Here is a 20,075-nt window from a genome sequence, read left to right as displayed (position 1 = left end):
GCAACACCAGTGGCATTGTCAGAAGCTTCTAGTTAATGAACAAATTCCCTATGAATGCAGATTGAATGGAACTGTTGTTTGCTAAGAGCAGCTTAAGGTCGCTGATGGCTGCAGATAAGGAGTTCAACAGGGACTGCACATGGTGAAGGCTTTCCCCACTAAAATGCTTCTTGCTTTTTGTTTTAATCCCTCCCTTCCCCACCTTCAAGTAAGGGAAAAATATTTCTCTTGTAAACTATTTCTGTGGTGGGGCCCAGCCCCCTATTACCTATCCAAATATAATCAAGCCATCTACAGACAGATAGAACTGCATGGCTGTGGTATTTCAGTTTCTGCACACTGAGAAAAATAGTTTGGATAAGTGGAATCTATTAAGAAAATTCCAATTAAACTTGATGTATCTACCATAGGGCTCCTATAGTTCATTTTTGTGACTGTATTAAGTTAATGTAGACTATGGCTGTTACTTAGCAACCTGCTCAGATTATAAGCAAATACAATTAATTTTAAGTAATATTGGTTAGCTTTGTAGTTCTCACTTCTCAGTCTTATTAACAGTTCATATACTCTGTTAAACCTTAACTAGTGTACCTGGATAATATGTCCAGGCTTCACCATCTTTCTCGCTTGTACCTTTCCTTCTCACAGGACAAGCAGGATGGTTGTCCTCACAAATGGGTGACATCGAGGATGGAGCCCACCACGGAAAACTTCTGTCAAAGTTTAACAGAACTTTGACTGGCCCCTACTGGGCATGCCCAGCAAGGCACTGACCCTGCAGCCAGCAGGGGTCTCCCTTCAGTCTTCTTTTTTCCGCGCAGCAGTTGCCACGCGGTGAAAGGAGCTCTTCTTACCACGTTCCTGACAGGAATTCGGTTTTTTCTTTACGAAGAAAATTTGCCCCTCAGGGGTCTCCCTTCGACAAATTTTTGTCACCTTCGCGGAATCCGGTAAGCTTTTTGCCGTTTTTTATCGACTGCCGTCGATTTTTGGCCCTCGAGGCCTGTTGGCACTTACCGATCCCGCGGCTAAATTTGGCCCTAGGCCATGGCGACGGGGTTCCGTCGATGTCCGGATTGTACCCGGACTATGTCAATCACAGACCCCCATAGGGTTTGTGTTTTGTGTTTGGGTAGTGAGCATGATGTCCTGACTTGCACCAAATGTGCCTTAATGACACCTAAGGGTCGCAAAGCCAGGATGGAGAAGATGGGGCTCCTCTTCCATGCACCCACCCCAACGCCATCGATAGCATCGACGTCATCGGAACCGGCACCGACGAAGTTGTACCACCACCGTCAACCCTCCGGTGACCGTCCACCATCGATGACTTCCCGGCCGTCGACTCCTGTCCCCTCCCCGGATGGGCGAGGAGATCGGAAGGACAAGCATCGCCATCGACGGCACAAGTCTCGGCCCGTCGAGGATCCACAACCATCGACCTCTGAACAAGCCGAGCCACCGACTAAAAAGCCTCGGTCAGACCTGGCACCGTCCACGTCTCGTTCGCAGGCACCGAGGAAACCCTCACCCCCTCGGGGTGTGGGAGCCGTGATCCCACCGGTTACGGTGGTCCCTCCGGCTCTGCCTCAGCCTCCCTCTCCCGTCGAGCCGGGTATCGTTACCCCTGGTCTCCGGGCAGAACTGGACCGGCTGGTCCAGGAGGCCATCGAGAAGGCGATGCAAAGGTTCCAACCTCCACCGGCGCCGTCTCCGGCACCGACTCCGCCACCGAGGAGGGAACCGACCACCGAGCCTTTGGTGGAAGCTCTAGCACCGCTACTGCGCCGCATGGAGGCGCTTATAACGGCCCTTCCATCGGTGATTCCAGTAGCACCGACAACACCATCGTCTCCGACAGGATTCTCATCGGCAGGAGAAACACCGTTTCTGATTCCCCCGTCCGGGGTGGTCCCATCGGTGCCTTCGCATATCTCTCCACCGATCTATCCTTCGGCTCCATCGATTCCAAGACCGGCACCGATTCCATCGGCAGCCCCGAAGCCCTCGATGCCATTCCCGCCTGCAGCACTGATTCCATCAAGGTTTCATTCGATGCCTTCGGATCCTCAACCAGGTCCTTCAGGGCTTCAAGCCCCACATGATCCTTATGATACCTGGGGTGATGATACATCTTCTGACACAGATTTACCTTCACCACCATCTCCTACAGAGAGTAGAAAACGATCTCCTCCTGAGGATCTCTCCTTTATTAATTTTGTAAAGGAGATGTCAGAAATTGTACCTTTTCAGATGCAATCTGAGACCGATGACAGACACCAGATGATGGAACTGCTCCAATTTCTGGATGCTCCAAAAATCATAGCTTCCATCCCCATTCACCAGGTGTTTCTTGACCTTTTAAAGAAAAACTGGGAATCTCCTTCATCTGTGTCTCCAGTTAACAAGAAGGCTGACTCCACATACCTCGTCCAGTCAGCACCAGGGTTTCAGAAGCCTCAACTGGATCATCGCTCTGTTGTGGTTGAGTCCGCGCAAAAGAAGGCCAAGCGTCTAAAGCCACACTCTTCCACTCCACCGGTCAAGGACAATAAATTCCTGGATAGTGTGGGACGGAAAGTGTATCATGGGGCTATGTTGATTTCACGCATAGCTTCATACCAACTTTACATGACTCAATATAACAGAGCCATCCTTAAACAGATGAAAGACTACGCTGACACATTGCCGGACCAATACCAGCCACAGCTTCAAGCCCTTCTTAACAAAGGGTTTGAGGCAGGGAAGCACGAGATCAGAACGGCCTATGACATCTTTGACGCTTCCACAAAAGTTTCAGCTACTGCCATCTCAGCCAGACGTTGGGCTTGGTTAAAGTCATCCAACCTTCGCCCAGAGGTCCAGGATCGTCTAGCTGATTTACCCTGTTTAGGGGACAATTTGTTTGGAGAACAAATTCAGCAGATTGTGGCAGAATTAAAAGATCACCACGAGACGTTGAAACAACTTTCATCTGTTCCATCTGAGGTGTCCTCCAAACAACCACCTAAGAAGGACTCTAAAAAGTCGTTCTTTCGGCCACGTCGTTACTATCCTCCATCGGCCAGGCCTCGTCCTGCTCGATCCTCCAACAGACCTCAGCCTCGTCAGCCTAGGAAACAAAGACCTACTGTAGCCCCACCTCCTGGGCCTGCGGTGGGCCTTTGACTTCCTTGTACGGAGCACATGCCACATCCCACTCCCAGACATCCCTGTGGGGGGTCGACTGTACCACTTTTTACAACGCTGGATACAGATCACCTCAGACCAGTGGGTGCTAGCAATTATCGCACAGGGTTACCACCTCAACTTCATAACTCTTCCGGCAGACTCCCCGCCTCTTCAAGCATGGAGTCTAACCAGCCATTTGACTCAATTACAACAGGAAGTATCCCTTCTTCTGCAATCAAATGCTATAGAACCCGTCCCTTCCTCTCAACGAGGGAAGGGATTCTATTCCAGGTACTTCCTCATACCAAAGAAATCAGGGGGGCTACGTCCCATTTTGGACCTCCGGGCCCTCAACAAATACCTTCAAAAAGAAAAGTTCAAGATGGTAACCCTGGGCGCGCTGCTCCCTCTCCTGCAAAAGGGGGATTGGCTGTGCTCTCTCGACCTCAAGGACGCTTATACCCACATTGCGATTACACAATCCCATCGCAAGTATCTGCGATTTCTGGTAGGCCGCGACCATTATCAATACCGGGTACTACCTTTCGGTCTGGCATCTGCTCCACGAGTCTTTACCAAATGTCTCGTAGTGGTAGCAGCATTCCTCAGGAAGGAAGGTGTCCACGTCTACCCCTACCTGGACGATTGGCTAATCAGGGCCTCCACCCCTCAGATTGCTCAATCCTCCCTAAAATTGACAATTCACACTCTCCTTTCCTTAGGGTTTCTTGTCAATTACGAGAAATCTTGCTTAGTCCCATCTCAAACCTTATCCTTCATTGGAGCAGACTTGGACACCTTACAGGCAAAGGCCTACCTTCCGCTTCAACGGGTCCAAACTCTCATGTCCCTAGCCCGCCAGCTCCAGTCTCAAAACACTGCCACGGCTCGCCAATTCCTCATTCTCCTAGGACATATGGCATCCTCGGTTCAAGTCACTCCCATGACCCGATTAGCCATGAGAGTAACACAATGGACTCTGCGACACCAATGGATTCAAGCTTTTCAGCCTCTGTCCTCCATAGTCACAGTTACACAAGCACTACGTCTGTCTTTAACCTGGTGGACGACTCAGGTAAACCTCCTTCAGGGCTTACCTTTTCTCCTACCAGATCCACAAGTAATCCTAACCACCGACGCTTCCCACATCGGTTGGGGAGCCCATGTGGACGATTATCAAACCCAAGGGTTATGGTCACCAGACGAAGCCGAACACCAGATAAATTTCTTGGAACTTCGAGCAATCCGCTACGCGCTCAGAACTTTCAAAGATCATCTCTTGAATCAGATAATATTAATCCAGACAGACAACCAAGTGGCCATGTGGTACATAAACAAGCAGGGAGGCACAGGCTCCTTCCTTCTGTGTCAGGAAGCTGCGCAGATTTGGGCAGAAGCCCTCTCCCACTCCATGTACCTCAGGGCCACCTACCTGCCGGGTGTAGACAATGTATTGGCAGACCAACTGAGCCCTGTCTTCCAACCACACGAGTGGTCACTCAATCCCTTGGTAGCGACCTCTCTATTTCACAAGTGGGGTTATCCTTACATAGACCTCTTTGCGTCCCCTCAGAACCACAAAGTGGACAATTACTGCTCTCTCATTCGGAGCCAACACTCTCGGCCCAGGGATGCCTTCTCCCTCAAGTGGGCAACCGGTCTGCTTTATGCATTCCCTCCACTTCCTCTTCTGTCGAGGACTCTCGTGAAGCTACGCCAGGACGGAGGTACCATGATCCTGATAGCACCTTACTGGCCACGCCAAGTATGGTTTCCCATACTCCAGGATCTCTCCATCCGCAGGCACATCCCTCTGGGAATGGATCCGCATCTGCTCACTCAAAACGACGGGTGCCTCCTCCATCCCAACCTCCAGGCCTTGTCCCTGACGGCATGGATGTTGAAAGGTTAGTCCTTCAGCCTTTTAACCTTTCGGATTCTGTTTCTCGTGTCCTGATAGCTTCACGAAAGCCCTCCACCAGAAGATCCTATTCATATAAATGGAAAAGGTACACATCATGGTGCACTTCTCAGTCCCTTGATCCCCTTTCCTGTCCAATCTCTAAGTTCTTGGACTATTTATGGCATCTATCAGAATCCGGTCTTAAAACCTCTTCCATTAGGATGCATGTCAGTGCGGTAGCCGCTTTCCATAAAGGTATAGAGGGTGTTCCTATTTCAGTACAACCCCTGGTAACACGCTTTCTTAAAGGCTTGCTACATCTGAAGCCACCTTTACATCCGCCGGCCCCATCTTGGGACCTTAATCTGGTTCTTGGTCGCCTTATGAAACCACCTTTCGAACCTCTGCACTCCTGTGACCTAAAATATCTCACATGGAAAGTGTTATTCCTTTTGGCTATCACTTCAGCTCGCAGGGTTAGTGAATTACAGGCCTTAGTTACCTATCCGCCTTACACTAAACTCCTGCAGGACCGGGCAGTACTCCGCACTCACCCTAAATTCTTACCTAAGGTAGTTTCGGAGTTTCATATAAATCAATCCATCATACTACCTATCTTTTTTCCCAGGCCCCACTCCAACTCCGGGGAACAGACTCTGCATACCCTAGACTGCAAACGAGCTCTAGCTTTTTATCTAGACCGTACACTTGCACACAGGAAGAGCACTCAATTATTTGTCTCTTTCCATCCTAACAAGTTAGGACAACCTGTAGGTAAGCAGGCTCTTTCCTCCTGGTTGGCGGACTGCATTTCTTTTTGCTATCAGCAAGCTGGCATTCCTTTTCAAGACCGTGTAAAAGCACACTCTGTGAGGGCCATGGCGACTTCGGTAGCACACCTTCGATCGGTGCCGCTTCCTGACATCTGTAAAGCTGCAACCTGGAGTTCTCTCCACACCTTTGCAGCCCACTATTGTTTGGACAAAGCTGGAAGACAGGATTCCATCTTCGGCCAATCTGTCTTGCGTAACCTTTTTCCAACATGATGTACCAACACCCTTCCACCTTCCCGGTAGGGTGCGGATGCCCTTTGCCAAATTCCACCCCAGTTGTTGTGCCTGTTGCACGTCGTTGGGGGCATTTGGTGCAAGTCAGGACATCCTCAGCTCGGTACTCACCCGTTTGTGAGGACAACCATCCTGCTTGTCCTGTGAGAAAGCAAATGTTGCTTACCTGATGTAACAGGTGTTCTCACAGGACAGCAGGATGTTAGTCCTCACGAAACCCGCCTGCCACCCCGCGGTGTTGGGTTCGTTTTAGTTTTTACTTTTTTAGGCACTGCCTGTAGCTTTGAAAATCAGACTGAAGGGAGACCCCTGCTGGCTGCAGGGTCAGTGCCTTGCTGGGCATGCCCAGTAGGGGCCAGTCAAAGTTCTGTTAAACTTTGACAGAAGTTTTCCGTGGTGGGCTCCATCCTCGATGTCACCCATTTGTGAGGACTAACATCCTGCTGTCCTGTGAGAACACCTGTTACATCAGGTAAGCAACATTTGCTTTCCCTTCTCTCTCTCTTGCTCTGTTAACTCTCTCTCTCCTGCATGCGTTCTTCATCCAGCCCCATCAGTCTTCTCTGTTTTCTTCTTCCATTGCCCCCCTCTGACTGTGCAGTGTGGATAGTCTGTGGATTTCTCACCTGTCACTCTCTCATTTTCTCTCTTTACCCTCCCCCCCTCTCTTCCTGTCTGTCTTCTCTTGGACCCTTTTTTTCCTGAGGTACAGAAGCTTTGCAGTTTGACTTGTTTACTAGGTAAGAGTAGCTTTACTTTCTAGGGTGCATGCATGCATGCCTGTCCACTCAAATAGCTGGCTCGCCCCCTTGTTCTTAACATTAGTTTCTGGTGTGGCCAGGACATCAAACACAGAAGCTCTTGGGGCACACCCACATCTTATAAGCCTAATAAAGGTGTTGAAGGTATTTTGGGCAGCATTGAAGACTAGTGAAAATACAGCTTGTCAAGGAGGTTCCTGTTTATTTTCATTCAGGATCATCTGTTGGTTATGAGCTGGTACTGCAGGCTGTGGCTGCAAGAGCAAAAGAGAGCTACATACACTGCAAGTGCCCATGGGTTTATTTTTGGCCATCTGTGATTAAGTGGGCAGCTTGGCGGTCATTACTGGACTTGGAAATTGATGACTGTTGTAATTCATACCTCTTTTGCTGAAATACAAACCTAATTATTTTTTAAAGCACATTTTTCCCAAATGATTTGTAGAGCTGCTGTTTAGAAAAAAAACCCCAAAGGCATCTCAATGCTTGGTAACAAATAGACATGTGTGACTTGTAAAATTTTTGTATTGACCCTTGATGTTTTTACCATGATTTATCTGTGATTTAGCCCTAATATTGACTATAATATATTTGGAGCCATAACTATGACTGACTCTTTATTATAAAGGTTCTTTGCATAACTGCTTACACATGTACCGAACAGCATAAAAATCCTACAGGGGACATGTGAAGTTGTAACATTTCCTCTCGGATATTGATTGCTGCAGGACATTGATGGTTACACTTCCTGCCAGGTAATGCAGGAGATCAGATTTTTGAGACTGGAATGTGAAAGGGGTTCTTTGAATGTCATTAATGACAAGACCTTTTTTTTTTTTTTTTTTTTTTAAATTACTAAGCATTTTAAGGGAAGCTACTATTTCTTCAAACTTGTAAACATGGCTATAGTACAAGACTATTGTGGTTCTTAAAGTTTCTGTCCAACCAAAGGGCAGGCAGTTAATCCTTTGTAGAAACATACTGGAATTGTTTTTTTATCCTATTTTCTGAAGGAATTAAAAATAGACTTATGAGATCACCATGTCTGAGTGTGTCCTCCTGTCCTCCCCCAAATAACTGGTGTTCAGACCACACAGAATGTTCAGGATATATCAGGAGGTTCAAAAGGATCCTCATAGGTATTCGTTTGGGAGCCATGTATATGTATGGACATGCCAGGAATTACTTGCCATTAGCTCTCCTTGGAACTTCTTATTTACTTTGATATATCTTTTTTTTTACTTTTTCTGTAATGAAAACACTGTGGATATGCAAGATGAACATGCAGTTTTGCCTGTTGCAGTGCTTCTTCACCTAGGTTTGCCGATACCATTTTTTAAAAATGTAATAGCAGAATCCAGGGAACTTATATTTCATGCCTTTTGGAATATTTACAGCATTTAGACTCTGACATAATCTAGCAAACTAATCAAAACAAATCCTTCTGGATTTCTGATAGTCTAATCAAAATGAGTTCTTTCTTCCGCCATTCTCCTCCTGGTTTGAATGATGATGATGATTTCATTGTTAACAAATGCAAATGGTGATTTTGTTAATTGATGAAATTTATGATGAAATTTAACAAAAAAAAAAAAGGCTATCTAAACTTTTGTGTTAGCACAGAGTTTGCACATAGAGCAAGGCAGAGCATTGGTGACAACCTTTTTTTTTTTCTACTCTGCTAGGCGGACTGGATACTAAAATGTGATATCAAGTATTGGGCGAAAAAGAAGCTATTGCAATTGCCTGGGAGTCTTATGGCAGCCATCTGATACAGAGCTGTATAAATATAGCTGTAGAGTCTGAGATTGCTGAATCAATATATTTTTTTTTCACTTAGTTGAAATTCTGCTTTGGCTGCTCTAAATCAAACTAGATTCCTGTTATCAGAACATTGTGCTTTATAAGAACAGCTCTGTTGTGGTTCCCATGGTTATTCTTAACAAGAGGGAAGATACTGTGTGTTATTGGTGGTCTTGATTTGAATGAACTTGATTCACATGCATGCACATCATTTTGCAAAATTTCACAATCCCTGAGACAGTATTCAGTTGTTACCATAAAATTGATGTTTGGGGGCATAATCTGATCTGTTAACCTTCCACAGAGAGTAACATTTGGGAAAGTGGGGGTGGGATTTGGACTCTGTAAGCCTTGTTTAGAGTATTCCATGTTGGCTGGCTCCTGATCTGCTTCAGCCTATGGCTTTGGCCGTGCCCCCGTGCCATGTCATCAGTTGTGGCCGTTTTCCTGTGTCTTCAGAGGCACCAGCCAGTGGGAGAGAGGAGAAATGCCAGCATTTAGAGCACTCATCACCTATTGCACGGAGGCTTGGACTCTGTAAGCTCTGTTTAGGGTGCACCCTGCTGTTGGTTCCTGATTTGCTTCAACCTGTGGCTTTGACCACACCCCTGTGCTATGTCATCAATTGGAAGCCATCTTCCCATGCCTTTAAAGGTGCTGGCCACCATTTGAAGGGGACCTTTAAAGGGGTGATCCCCCTTTGTTCCCCCGATCTTGGGAGTGCTGAGAACTTTCAAAGGTTCCTTGTGAATATAATATTGGGGGTTTAGCTTGTTTAGAGGGTATGGGCTGAGGAAGGTGGTTTGTTTTGCTTAAGGAGAAGCGTTGGTCCAAATATGTTTAAGGGGAGGAAAGTGAGGGGCATTAATGGGGCCATGGAGTTCCCAGTGACTAAGGGAAAAGGCCAGTCTTCTTTTGATGGTTATTATAAGGGTAGGAATAAAGTAGGGTTTGTGGTTAGGTTACAATTGGCTGGTTCTGCTGCTAAATTTAGATCCTTCTGTTTGGTAGAAGTACGGTACCTGTACAGGAAAGAACTGAGGTGATTCTTGGTTCTGGGCTGAATGGGGTTTTGGGAGCTGGAGTGAAAAGGGAGAAGAAAAGGAATTAAGTTTGACCTTTATTCCCTGTGAATCCTATGATTTGACAGCAGGACTAGTATTTTTTTTATTGGTCAGTGCTAGGTCAGCAAAAAATAGCCAGAGTGTGGTTTGATGTAATTGTAGATTAGGATTTATGTATTTGTTGTGCATTTAGCTCATGCCCTTTCATTGGTAGCTCAAGGCGAGTTACATTCAGGTACAGCAAGGATGGTGAGGATTTTCTGTGTTTAACTGAATCCTGGCTGCATGATAAAGATGTTGCGATCCTTAACCATCTATACCCATATGAGTTAACTTTTATTAATGGGTCCACTGGGTCAGAGAAAAGGAGGAGGTGTGATTTTGATTTATAGGGATCCTTTTAGGCTGCAACCCAGAACCTTTGTGGTATGTTGGGGGTGGAATATGTATTTGTTAGAGTGATCTTGCTTAGGTGTTCTTTTGATTTCTATATCTCCCTCACAGGCAAATGAGTTTTTATTGTAGCTGTTGGGCTTAATAGCAGATGCAATGTTGGCGACTGGGAAATTATTAATCTTAGGGGATATTAATATTCAAGTGGGAGAGGGATTCGGGGGTTAATTGTCAGCAGGGCCAGTGCTTCATTAGGCAAACTAGATAGTCACCTAGAGCACCAACCCTTAGGAGGCAGCAAAATCACAAGACCCTGGTCAGTGACTGAAGCAAAAAGGAGAGAGGCCCAGTGGGCAAACAGAGCCCAGCCCGCCTGTGGCTGAAGATGAGCAGATGTGGAGCCACGGCTGAGGATGATCAGAAAGCCTGAGGTGGAACCCATCCCTCCTGCAGTTGAAGATGAGGAAGCAGCCTAGTGGAGCTTCAGGCAGAGCCCTTGGATGATAGACCAGTAAGCCCAGGAAGGCTGCGAGCAGCGCTCATCCCACCCATGGCCAAAGATTAGGAGAGCAGGACTGTGGCCGGAGCTCATCCCGCTCGTGGCTGAAGATTAGGAGAGCAGGGCTGCAGGTGGAGCCCATCCTGCCCACAATCGAAGATGAGAAAGCCCAGAGGGCCTTGGGTGGAGCCCATCCGGTCTGCGGCTGAAGTTGAGGAGTTCATCCTAGAGCTGCCCACAGCCAAAGACTAGCAGAAAGGCCTTAGGAGGGCTGCGGGTGAAGCCCAACACACCCGCCACTGAAGAAGATAGGGAGAGGACCAGAGAGAGGGAGGCCCAGGGTATGTGAGCTAGTGAGAGAGCTTGTATGAGGGAAAGGTGGTCTCTGTGTATGAGTGTATCGGAGAGTAACAAGGGAGCCTGTGTATGAGGTTCTGCAAAGGTTTGCCTCAATTCTCTAAAATCCTCAATAGGTGATTTTGGGGCAGGTGCAGTCTGCTCCTAAGCTCTTGGTTTATGGAGTTCCCAAGGCTATATTCTTTTTCCCCTTCTTGCTTAATTTCTATCTGGCCCCATTAGGTGCTGTTTTGGGATCAACAGAATTAAGATCCTACATTTTTGCTGATGACGTTTTACTTTTTTGTCCTGTAACTCAGAACCAGAGGGAGGAATAAGCTTAAATAAGGAATTGGAAGCAGTGGCTTGGAGGTTGGATAGTAATAGTTTAAAATTGAATATCTTTAAATTTACAGCCCTCTCGGTGGGGACAAAAGCATTACCAGAGTTTTCAACCAATAATGTATAGTAGGTTGTTAGCTTTCTCTCCAGCAGTGTGATGTCTGGATGTTTGTATGAACACAGAGTTCTCTTTTTGGCCCTATCTGTCTTCTGTTTTACAGAGGCTGTTTGGGAATCTCTGCCTGATTCTTTTTTTGTCTGGCAAAAATGTGGCTGCTACTATCCATGCACTGCTTACATTCTGTTTGAACTATTGCAATGCTGTGTACATGGGACTACCTCAGATTGCATTGAAAAGGCTGCAATTAGTCTAAAACGTGACAGTGAAGATTTTGGAGGGATTCAGCTCTAGGAAACATGTTTACCCCCTTTGTTGCTAAAAATTCATTGACTACCGATTGAATTTTGGGTGCAATTTAAGGTTCTTGTGCTGGTGTTTAAAGCTCTGAATGGTTGTGAGTCAGAATACCTGCAATCATGTCTATCTCTGTACTCCTACGCTCCTCCCAAGAGAAATTATTGTGTTCCCTCATTTCAGGAGGCGCACTTTCAAAGCAGGACTTTTTGGTGATAAATACTCCCTCTGGAATAAATCTCCTCCCCAAGAACATAGTTGTCAGAAAGACTGTTTACATTTTAGGAAGATTATTTAAACGTTGTCAGTTCACTTGGCATTACAGTTAAAAGGAATCTTTGTTTGATTGTGTGGGTGCTAATGGGTCCTTTAGTTGAGTTTTAGGGGAGGGGTAAAGTTTTAATAGATTTCTGTAGGAATGTTTATTTTATATATAATGGATTATTATTAATGTTTTATACTTCATAATATATTCTCTCATTCATTTCCTCTCTCATTCCAAGTTATTGTTTTCCTTGTTATATGTAACTGCTTTTCTGCACTATTGTTTAAATGGTAAAGTTTATTATAATTTCACCCCTGTTTCTTGTGAACCAGCATGATGGGACCACCGTCTTGAATGTTGGTATATAAAAAACTTAAATAAATAAAAATAAAAATAAATATTGTGATTAATAAATATATATAAATAAATACTTTCAAGAGAGTGGTTCCTAAAGGAGGCCATGGACTGATCTGGCCACTTTCAGGCCGATGCAATATCGGCGTGTGGAAAATGAGTACTATGATTGAGCGCGCACTCTCCTATCGTGTGCTGATCTACCTCTCCGGGGTGCCTGATATAATATGCAAATGGGCTGCTGCAGTGAAAAGGAGGTGCTAGGGGAAATTGTGTGCCCCTAGCGCCTCCTAGGCAGCGGTCAGTGTGGGTTAGGAAAACGGATGCTCAATTTTACGAGTGTCCGTTTTCCTAACCTGTGCACAGCCACGAATTAGGAACATGGACACTCGTTAATTGAGCATCCGTTTTCCTAATCTGACCACTGGCGATTTTTTTTTTTTCTAAATTTTTTTTCCTTACTCAGTTTTCTGTTCCTCCTTCTTAATGTAGCTATAGTATTAAATCAGAGGAACTGGAAAAAAAAGAACAGAAAAGCAGTATTTTCTGTTAACTTTATGGGCTTAAGAATTAATGCCTGCTCTGGGGCAAGCATTAATTTTAAAGAGTAAAAATGTGCGCATCAGACATACTTTTTTTTTTTTTTTTTTTTTGCATCGAAGGGGTAATAGCTAATAGCCTCGTCAACATGAATTTACATGTGATGAGCGCTACTAGCTACATGCTGGTTAGGTCGCACGTTTTGGACGCACTAATCCCCTCATTGCGTATGGGGTTTTGGACGCGCGTCCAAGCGAGTGTTCAGCAGTGTGCTCGGCCGAGCGCACTATGTTGCATCAACCTGATTAACTGCAAAAAATACTTATTTCCTGGATACATAGCAGATATAATTAGTAGATATTTGCCTTGCTGACTGTTTTCAAAACTTTCTTTCAACAGGAGTATAGCTGCATTGACTTTAATATCTCTGGCCACATTAATGAATTTTCCTAATCCTCTCAATGCCATGCAGATTTTGTGGATCAATATCATCATGGATGGGCCCCCTGCTCAGAGGTAAAGTTTAGGACGGAGAGAGGCTGTATGGAATGTGCTGGTATTAAAGATGGAAGGCATAGAACAGTGTGTAGTAGAAAACTGAAAGATATTTATGAAGTAATTTATGTAGATGAAGATGCGTGCTGTTTGCAATATGTGTGATGTTTGGTTTTGAAAAAGTAGTTGCATATGTTTGTGCATAGGGTGTAGCATAGAGATTTTTAATTACATGTATTTAAATTATTTTGGTAATTAGTACTACATAGAAATGTTGTGCATATGTTTTAAAATTTGTATGAATCATTGACCTAATACATTTTTGTACCTGTGAGTGTGTGTGTATGGCTACATATACACTCAACCTAAACTTTAAACATATTCCGATGAAGCTTAACAAATTTTTCAGTAAACTTCAATAATGTCATAAGAATATTCCTAATATTCATATATTTAACCCATACAAATTTTTAAAAAATATATAAAAGGAAGACAGATGAGGGCCCCAAACAAACACAAATCCACGTGCAAGAAGAACCACCCTCAAATTTAAAAACAAGCTTCCACCAAGCCAAAAATTATCTCAGACCTCCTGCTGAATCTAGCACAGATGACAGTCTTCAAATAGAGCAAGTCAAATCCAGCTATTTCTTCTTTCCAGCCTTGACTCTTTCTACTCTCTTCCCACCCACACTTTCAGCTGCTCCCATCAGCACTACAGAGCATCATGTAAACTAAACTGAGCCCCTAGTAGGTGCTGCCGGAGTGGGGGGTGAAGGACAATATCTAGGGAAGTTGAGTGGGCAGGAAGGCTGAGAGAAGGAAGAGGTTGAGAAGGTTGGGAAGAAGAGGAAAGAGTTGATATGGGAGAATGTGGGAGTGGAGGAGGAGTGAGAGAAGCTTGGGCAGAAGACTTGGAGGGAAGGTTGAAGAGGAAAGACCGACTTGGGGTGGAATTTCAAGGGAGTGGCGGTATAAAGGAAAGAATGGAAAAATCAAAACTGTTAAACAGTGGGCACTCTTTAGAAGGGGAGAAACAAACTGCATGAGAGAGAATGAAATACAGAAAAATCAAACAAAAAAGTGAGAATTGAATTGGACAAGGAAAACGATGATTTAAACAGTAGATTAGATGTTTTATTTTAAAGAAATGGTTTTTTAAAAATAGATTTTCCATATAAAAGGTTTCTTTGCATATCTATATACAAATTTGCTGCAGAATCACAGCAGAATTTTCAAAAAACAGCTGCAGATTTAACAAAAACAAATGGTATTGCAGCTTCGCACAGCATCCATGTAGTTGCTAAAGAATTTCTAACAGGCCAACTGCATTAAAGAGCTGAGGGTTGCTTGGGGAGAGAGTTAATTAAACTTGAAGTACAGTTGGTTGCTTATTATGCTAGTGCTATAGTTCTTAATTATGTATTTGTACTTGATTGTAGTGTATGCTCTATTTATCTTTTAGTTTACTGTTCAGTTGTTGTTTTGTGTTGCTATTGTAATCCTCTCTGAATTGGTTCAAAATCGGAAACAGCAGACTATACATTTTTTTATTAAATTAAGTAAACTCCATGCAGTCTGAACAGTGCAAATTTACACTTGGCTGAGGCAAATGAGGTGCACAGAAACATGGACTGTATTGCAGCTGTCTTGTACTTTCATTTACTGTACATGTTAAGATTAATCATTATCGGGCCGATGCAATACAGTACGTGCAGCTGAGTGCACTGGTTAACCCGTGGTTGGTGACGCGTTTTGGAGGCGCGTCCACAACCTCTTATGTTATAACGAGATTAGCGCGACCAAAACTTGAAGCTCAGAGTGCTCATCACATGTAAATTCATTTTGATGAGGCTATTAGCTATTCTCCCCGATCCAAAAAAAAGAAAATGTGTGCCCGATCTGTACATTTTTACCCTCAAAAATTAACAGCTACTCAAAGCAGGTGTTAACTTTTGAGCAGCCCAAAAAGTATACAGAATGGGGAGAAAAAAAAAGTGTGCCAGTGGCCAGGCTAGGAAAATAGATGCCCAATTAATGAACGTCCATTTTCCTGACCTGTGGCTGTGCACAGGTTAGGAAAACGGCCGCTTGCAAAATTGATCGTCCGTTTTCCTAACCCGGTGAAAGCCACCTCTCCTGGGCTCCCACTGCCGAGGAGGCACTAGGGGCGCACAGTTTCCTCTAGTACCTCCTTTGTACCGCAGCAGCAGATTTAAATATTAAATCGGGCGCCCCGGAGAGGTTGATTGGCGCACCGATATTGCATCAGCATGTATGAGGGCATCAAATCCTGCAGGCCTGCAAGCAGGTTTTCAAAACTTTTATACCTGCGGATTTTGCACCTGCATAGGAGCAGGTGGAGAGTGCATACCAGAAAGCACATGTAGAGATTTAAAAATTAAATCATCATATATACTGTCTCACCCCTGACCTGACTCCACCTGTTTTTCCCATTTGGCAAAAGTATATATACACTGAGGTGCAGGGATGTGTGTGCAGTATTCAATTCACATTTTAACACGTGTAAATGCACATTTATTCATGTTAAAACGTTTGATTATTACACCCATATAATGTTACTTTGCACATGTTTGACTTAATAGCATTTCTTGCAGTCATCTCGCTAAGCATAAATGGGGTGACAATTTTCTATAGTAAAAGGTGCTATTCACTGTGTCTTAATTTTTAGAGTGCATCATCTCCCTTACAGCTCTGGAGATTGCATTGCATCCTAGCATGACATGCTCACAAATCTGATGCCTGAAAATTGATTTTTTTTTTCATGCTTTTCCTAAGCCTTGGTGTTGAACCTGTTGATAAAGATGTGATTCGGAAACCTCCAAGAAACGTGAAGGACAGCATTTTGACCAAAAGTTTGATTGTTAAAATCCTGATTTCCTCCATTATTATCGTTTGTGGTACCTTATTTGTCTTTTGGAGGGAGGTAAGAGAATTGAGAGAGCATGATCCATTTTATTTTTACAGGGATGCACGTTGTTGTGATATGGTAACAAGCTTTATAATAAAATACACACCTTGTTCGGCAGTGCTAGAGGCTGACAGAACTCCTGAAAAGTTGTGAATGTCAGTGTTTCTGCTGGTTCTCAAACTTTAGAATATATGGAAATGTTCTGACATAACTCCCAGTATGCTCCTAGAGCATAACTTATTTTACTTCCTTTAAAGCAGTGGTTCTCAACCCTGTCCTGGGGACCCCCCCAGCCAGTCGGGTTTTCAGGCTATCCTCAATGAATATGCATGAGAGAAAATTTGCATACACTGCCTCCATAACATGCAAATTTTCTCTCATGCATATTCATTGTGGATAGCCTGAAAACCCGACTGGCTGGGGGGGTCCCCAGGACAGGGTTGAGAACCACTGCTTTAAAGAGATGATTACCGTACTTTCCACAGATTAGTTCAAATGCATTGTTTTTTTATGGTATAATCCTTTATTTAACACTCATGGTTTAATTTAGGCTGCTGTCCTTCAGATTTAAAATTCAGCCTTCGATTTCTAAGCCAGTCTTTTTAAAAAGAACTTTTTTCTGAGAAGATGAGATGAATAATCACATTGCACTGATGGGCAAATTCATCCGACTGTGCTGAGCACGTTTTTGTAGCTTTCTAAGAAAAACCTCAAGATCCTCTGGGAATGCACAGCAGCTCCCATGTCCCCGCAGCCTCAGGAAATGCTTCAGTTTGTTTTCCACTGCTGTTACAGTGTTTCTCCGATAATAAGACAGGTCTTATATTCTTTTTTAGCTCCGAAAAAACTGTTAGGGCTTATTTACAGGGGGTGTCTTATTTGTTTTCCATGAACAACAATCACACATTTATTCTTGAACAAAAAAAATCAGCATTTATTCAAATATAACCAGGTCATCAAATTCTGAAACATCATCATAACTCTCCAAACCCTGCATTCCATCATGAATTTATATTTCCTTTTTCCATGTACAACAATCTACATTAACCTGTATTCATGAACAAAAACCAACATTTATTCAAACACAGTCGTCATCTTCTGGAACATCATAACTCTCCAAACCCTGTATTCCTGAGTGAATTTCTTGTGATTCTATTTCCTTTAGAATCATTGACCCCAATTTCTCATGTCTAGCAATAGCGCTTTCCTTAAATGAGCACCTCTTGTCCATGTAGCCTGCTTTTAGCGCGTTGGCAGCTCAACTGTCAGTGACTTTCTCCCATGAATTCTTCACCCAAGTCACAATCTCCTGCAGTTTCCACGCTGATTTCTCTCCATTCTATTTTCAATGTACTCATTCATTTCCATGCACAAATGGTCCTTAAATGGCTTGTTTATTACAATATCAAGAGTCTGGAGATAGGCCGTCATTCCTGTGGGAATCATTATTTGATCTATTTTTCTCTCATAAAGAAAGTTCTTCATGTCTTTAGTGCGGTGTGTACTGGCTGAATCCCAGATTAGTAGGCCTCTTTTGCCACCTCGCAAAACAAGCGGCACCATATTAAATCGACCCACTTTTTTATAACTGCCTGTGTGCACCAAGCTTTTTCTGCTTCAAGAATATAAATGCCTGAAACACTTCAATCTTATCCTTCTTGACCTTGTTAATGATTAGAGGTGGGGCTTTGGTTCCATCCAGATGAATTGCCAAAATACAGGTAACACGTGCACTTTTGTAACCAGTGGAGGGAACGTAGACTGAAGAGACACCTCGGTGATCAATTGTAGTTTGTGAGCCTTGGCCCATAAACACTGCAGTTTCATCCATGGCAATCATGCTGATGTCGATGCCATCAACAAAAGACTTGAATGCAAGTGCACGTTTAATAACTTCTGCATCGTCCAGCTTAAACAATGTTGTGGATCTTCTTAGAGACAGTTCACATCGCTGAAGGAAGCCATCTAGCCAGCGATGTGATGCTTTGAAATCTTCTGGGGATATGTCTAATTGTGGCGCCATTACAAGAGCAAATTCTTGAATATCAGCCCTGCGCACAACCAAAGCGTTTGCTCTCTTGTCAGCAACCCATTCACAGATTATATCTTTCAGCTCAGAAAATAATGGATGCTGACCTGATCCACGCTTGCGCTTCTTAGCATTTCCCTTGCACACCTGTTGACTGAGTTTATCATACTCTGCTCGCCATTTTCTGACCATTCGAATATCCATCTTCTCTTTGCAGAAAGCAGTAAGATTTTTTCCCTGGGAGTCCTCCACAATTCCTTTCTTGTACTCCACAGTATAGCTCTTTCTTCTTGAAGTCATGTTGTCTGGGGGGGAGGGGGGGGGGAAAATGTACCAGTGGTACCGGTAGTACAGTATACTGCAGTGGTATAACAAGAACCTTAATACCGGTAATACAGTTTAATGTGTCCCATACAGCAGTCTCCCCTGCCCAAAACACAACCCAACTTCCCCAGCTCCCTGCACTGCTACCGTACAGTAACTGTCCTCTCCTCAAACTGCAGTCAAGCCCCACACACAGCCAGGAGCATTACAACACCATCAGCAGCAGAGATTGGTGAATGAGGACAAGGCTAAGCCCACCTCCTCTTTCATTCACCAATCAGATTCAATTTTCAGCGGAACCTGTTGGTTCGGCCTTCGTTATCTGCCTGCCGCGGGAAATGTCTTTTTCCTGTGGTTCGGGCCGATTTTATTTCGTCTGCCCTCCCCTCCCCCCCCCCCGAAATGAAGCCCAAAACCCGGGGGGGGGGGGGGGGCAGACGGAGGGTTGTAAAAATCAAAAAACAAAAAAAACCCCAAACCCACCGCAACCCTTCAAATTTACCTCGAGTACTCAATGTGGCTCAGCAGTAGCTGCAAGTTCTCATACGTTTCTTTCATATGAACGGCATGTCCGACAAGTATTGATGGGTAGATATTGCTGTTGTGCAGCAAACAGCGTTCAAACTTAAGATTGATGAATCAATAAACAGTCATCATTCTGTTGGGTCATGGTCACATCTGAGAGCACAAAACAAATCCATTGTCACAGCAAAAAGTCAGACTGTCTACTTGGTTGAAATATTTTATCAAATCTTCATGACAGCTGCGAAATACTGAAATTTTCATATCAGATGAGAAAAGATTCCATCCTTGCAGCCTTGACCCAAGCAGCTCCGCCTGACTCTTCGATAAAGCCAAATCTCTGACCAGATCGTTCAGCTTTGACTGAGATATTAAATGTGGATCGCTGGATGTTGATGGCATAAAGTCAGGATCAGCCGCAGCTTCCATCTGCGACGGCTCGCCATCATCACCTACCTCCTCATCCTTGTCATCAAGTGTCCATACCTCTGGCGCTTTTGAAATAGGAAGACTGTCCTCATGCAGCACTGGTCTCATTGCCGATGCAAGGTTAGGGTACTCAATAAACTTCCTGTTCTTTGAGGAGTATCCTGACATTCGTCATGCAAAAGTAACAGTCAGTTATATGATCTTTCTGTTCCCTCCATATCATCGGGATGGCAAACGGCATGGATGGTCGCACACCTTTCAGCCAAGCTCGCAGACTACTGGCGCAAGATGTGCAACATATATGAGGAGCCCATGCTCTGTCCTGGTCACCAATTTTGCACCTGAGGTATAACTTGTTATGCCTTCTTAATGAGTGCAGTCATACTCCTTTTCTGTGCTTTCAGAGTAAACTCATCACACATGTAACAAAA

At 44.2% G+C, this 20,075-nt stretch overlaps 1 protein-coding gene across 4 annotated transcripts in view; it reads left to right on the top strand.

The window, feature by feature from the left end:
• The window catches only part of ATP2C1 (ATPase secretory pathway Ca2+ transporting 1), a 374,199-nt gene that overhangs the window by 332,521 nt on the left and 21,603 nt on the right, over nt 1–20,075 (top strand). For all 4 annotated transcript variants that reach the window (XM_029589345.1, XM_029589348.1, XM_029589346.1 and 1 more), the window contains exons 23-24: nt 13,313–13,429; nt 16,208–16,355. In XM_029589345.1, the coding sequence (XP_029445205.1) occupies nt 13,313–13,429; nt 16,208–16,355 (265 nt within the window). The remainder of the gene's footprint in view (nt 1–13,312; nt 13,430–16,207; nt 16,356–20,075) is intronic.

This window comes from Rhinatrema bivittatum, chromosome 2 (assembly GCF_901001135.1).
Source record: "Rhinatrema bivittatum chromosome 2, aRhiBiv1.1, whole genome shotgun sequence".
Classification (NCBI taxonomy): Eukaryota; Metazoa; Chordata; class Amphibia; order Gymnophiona; family Rhinatrematidae; genus Rhinatrema; species Rhinatrema bivittatum.
This window is presented reverse-complemented; position numbering and strand designations above follow the sequence as displayed.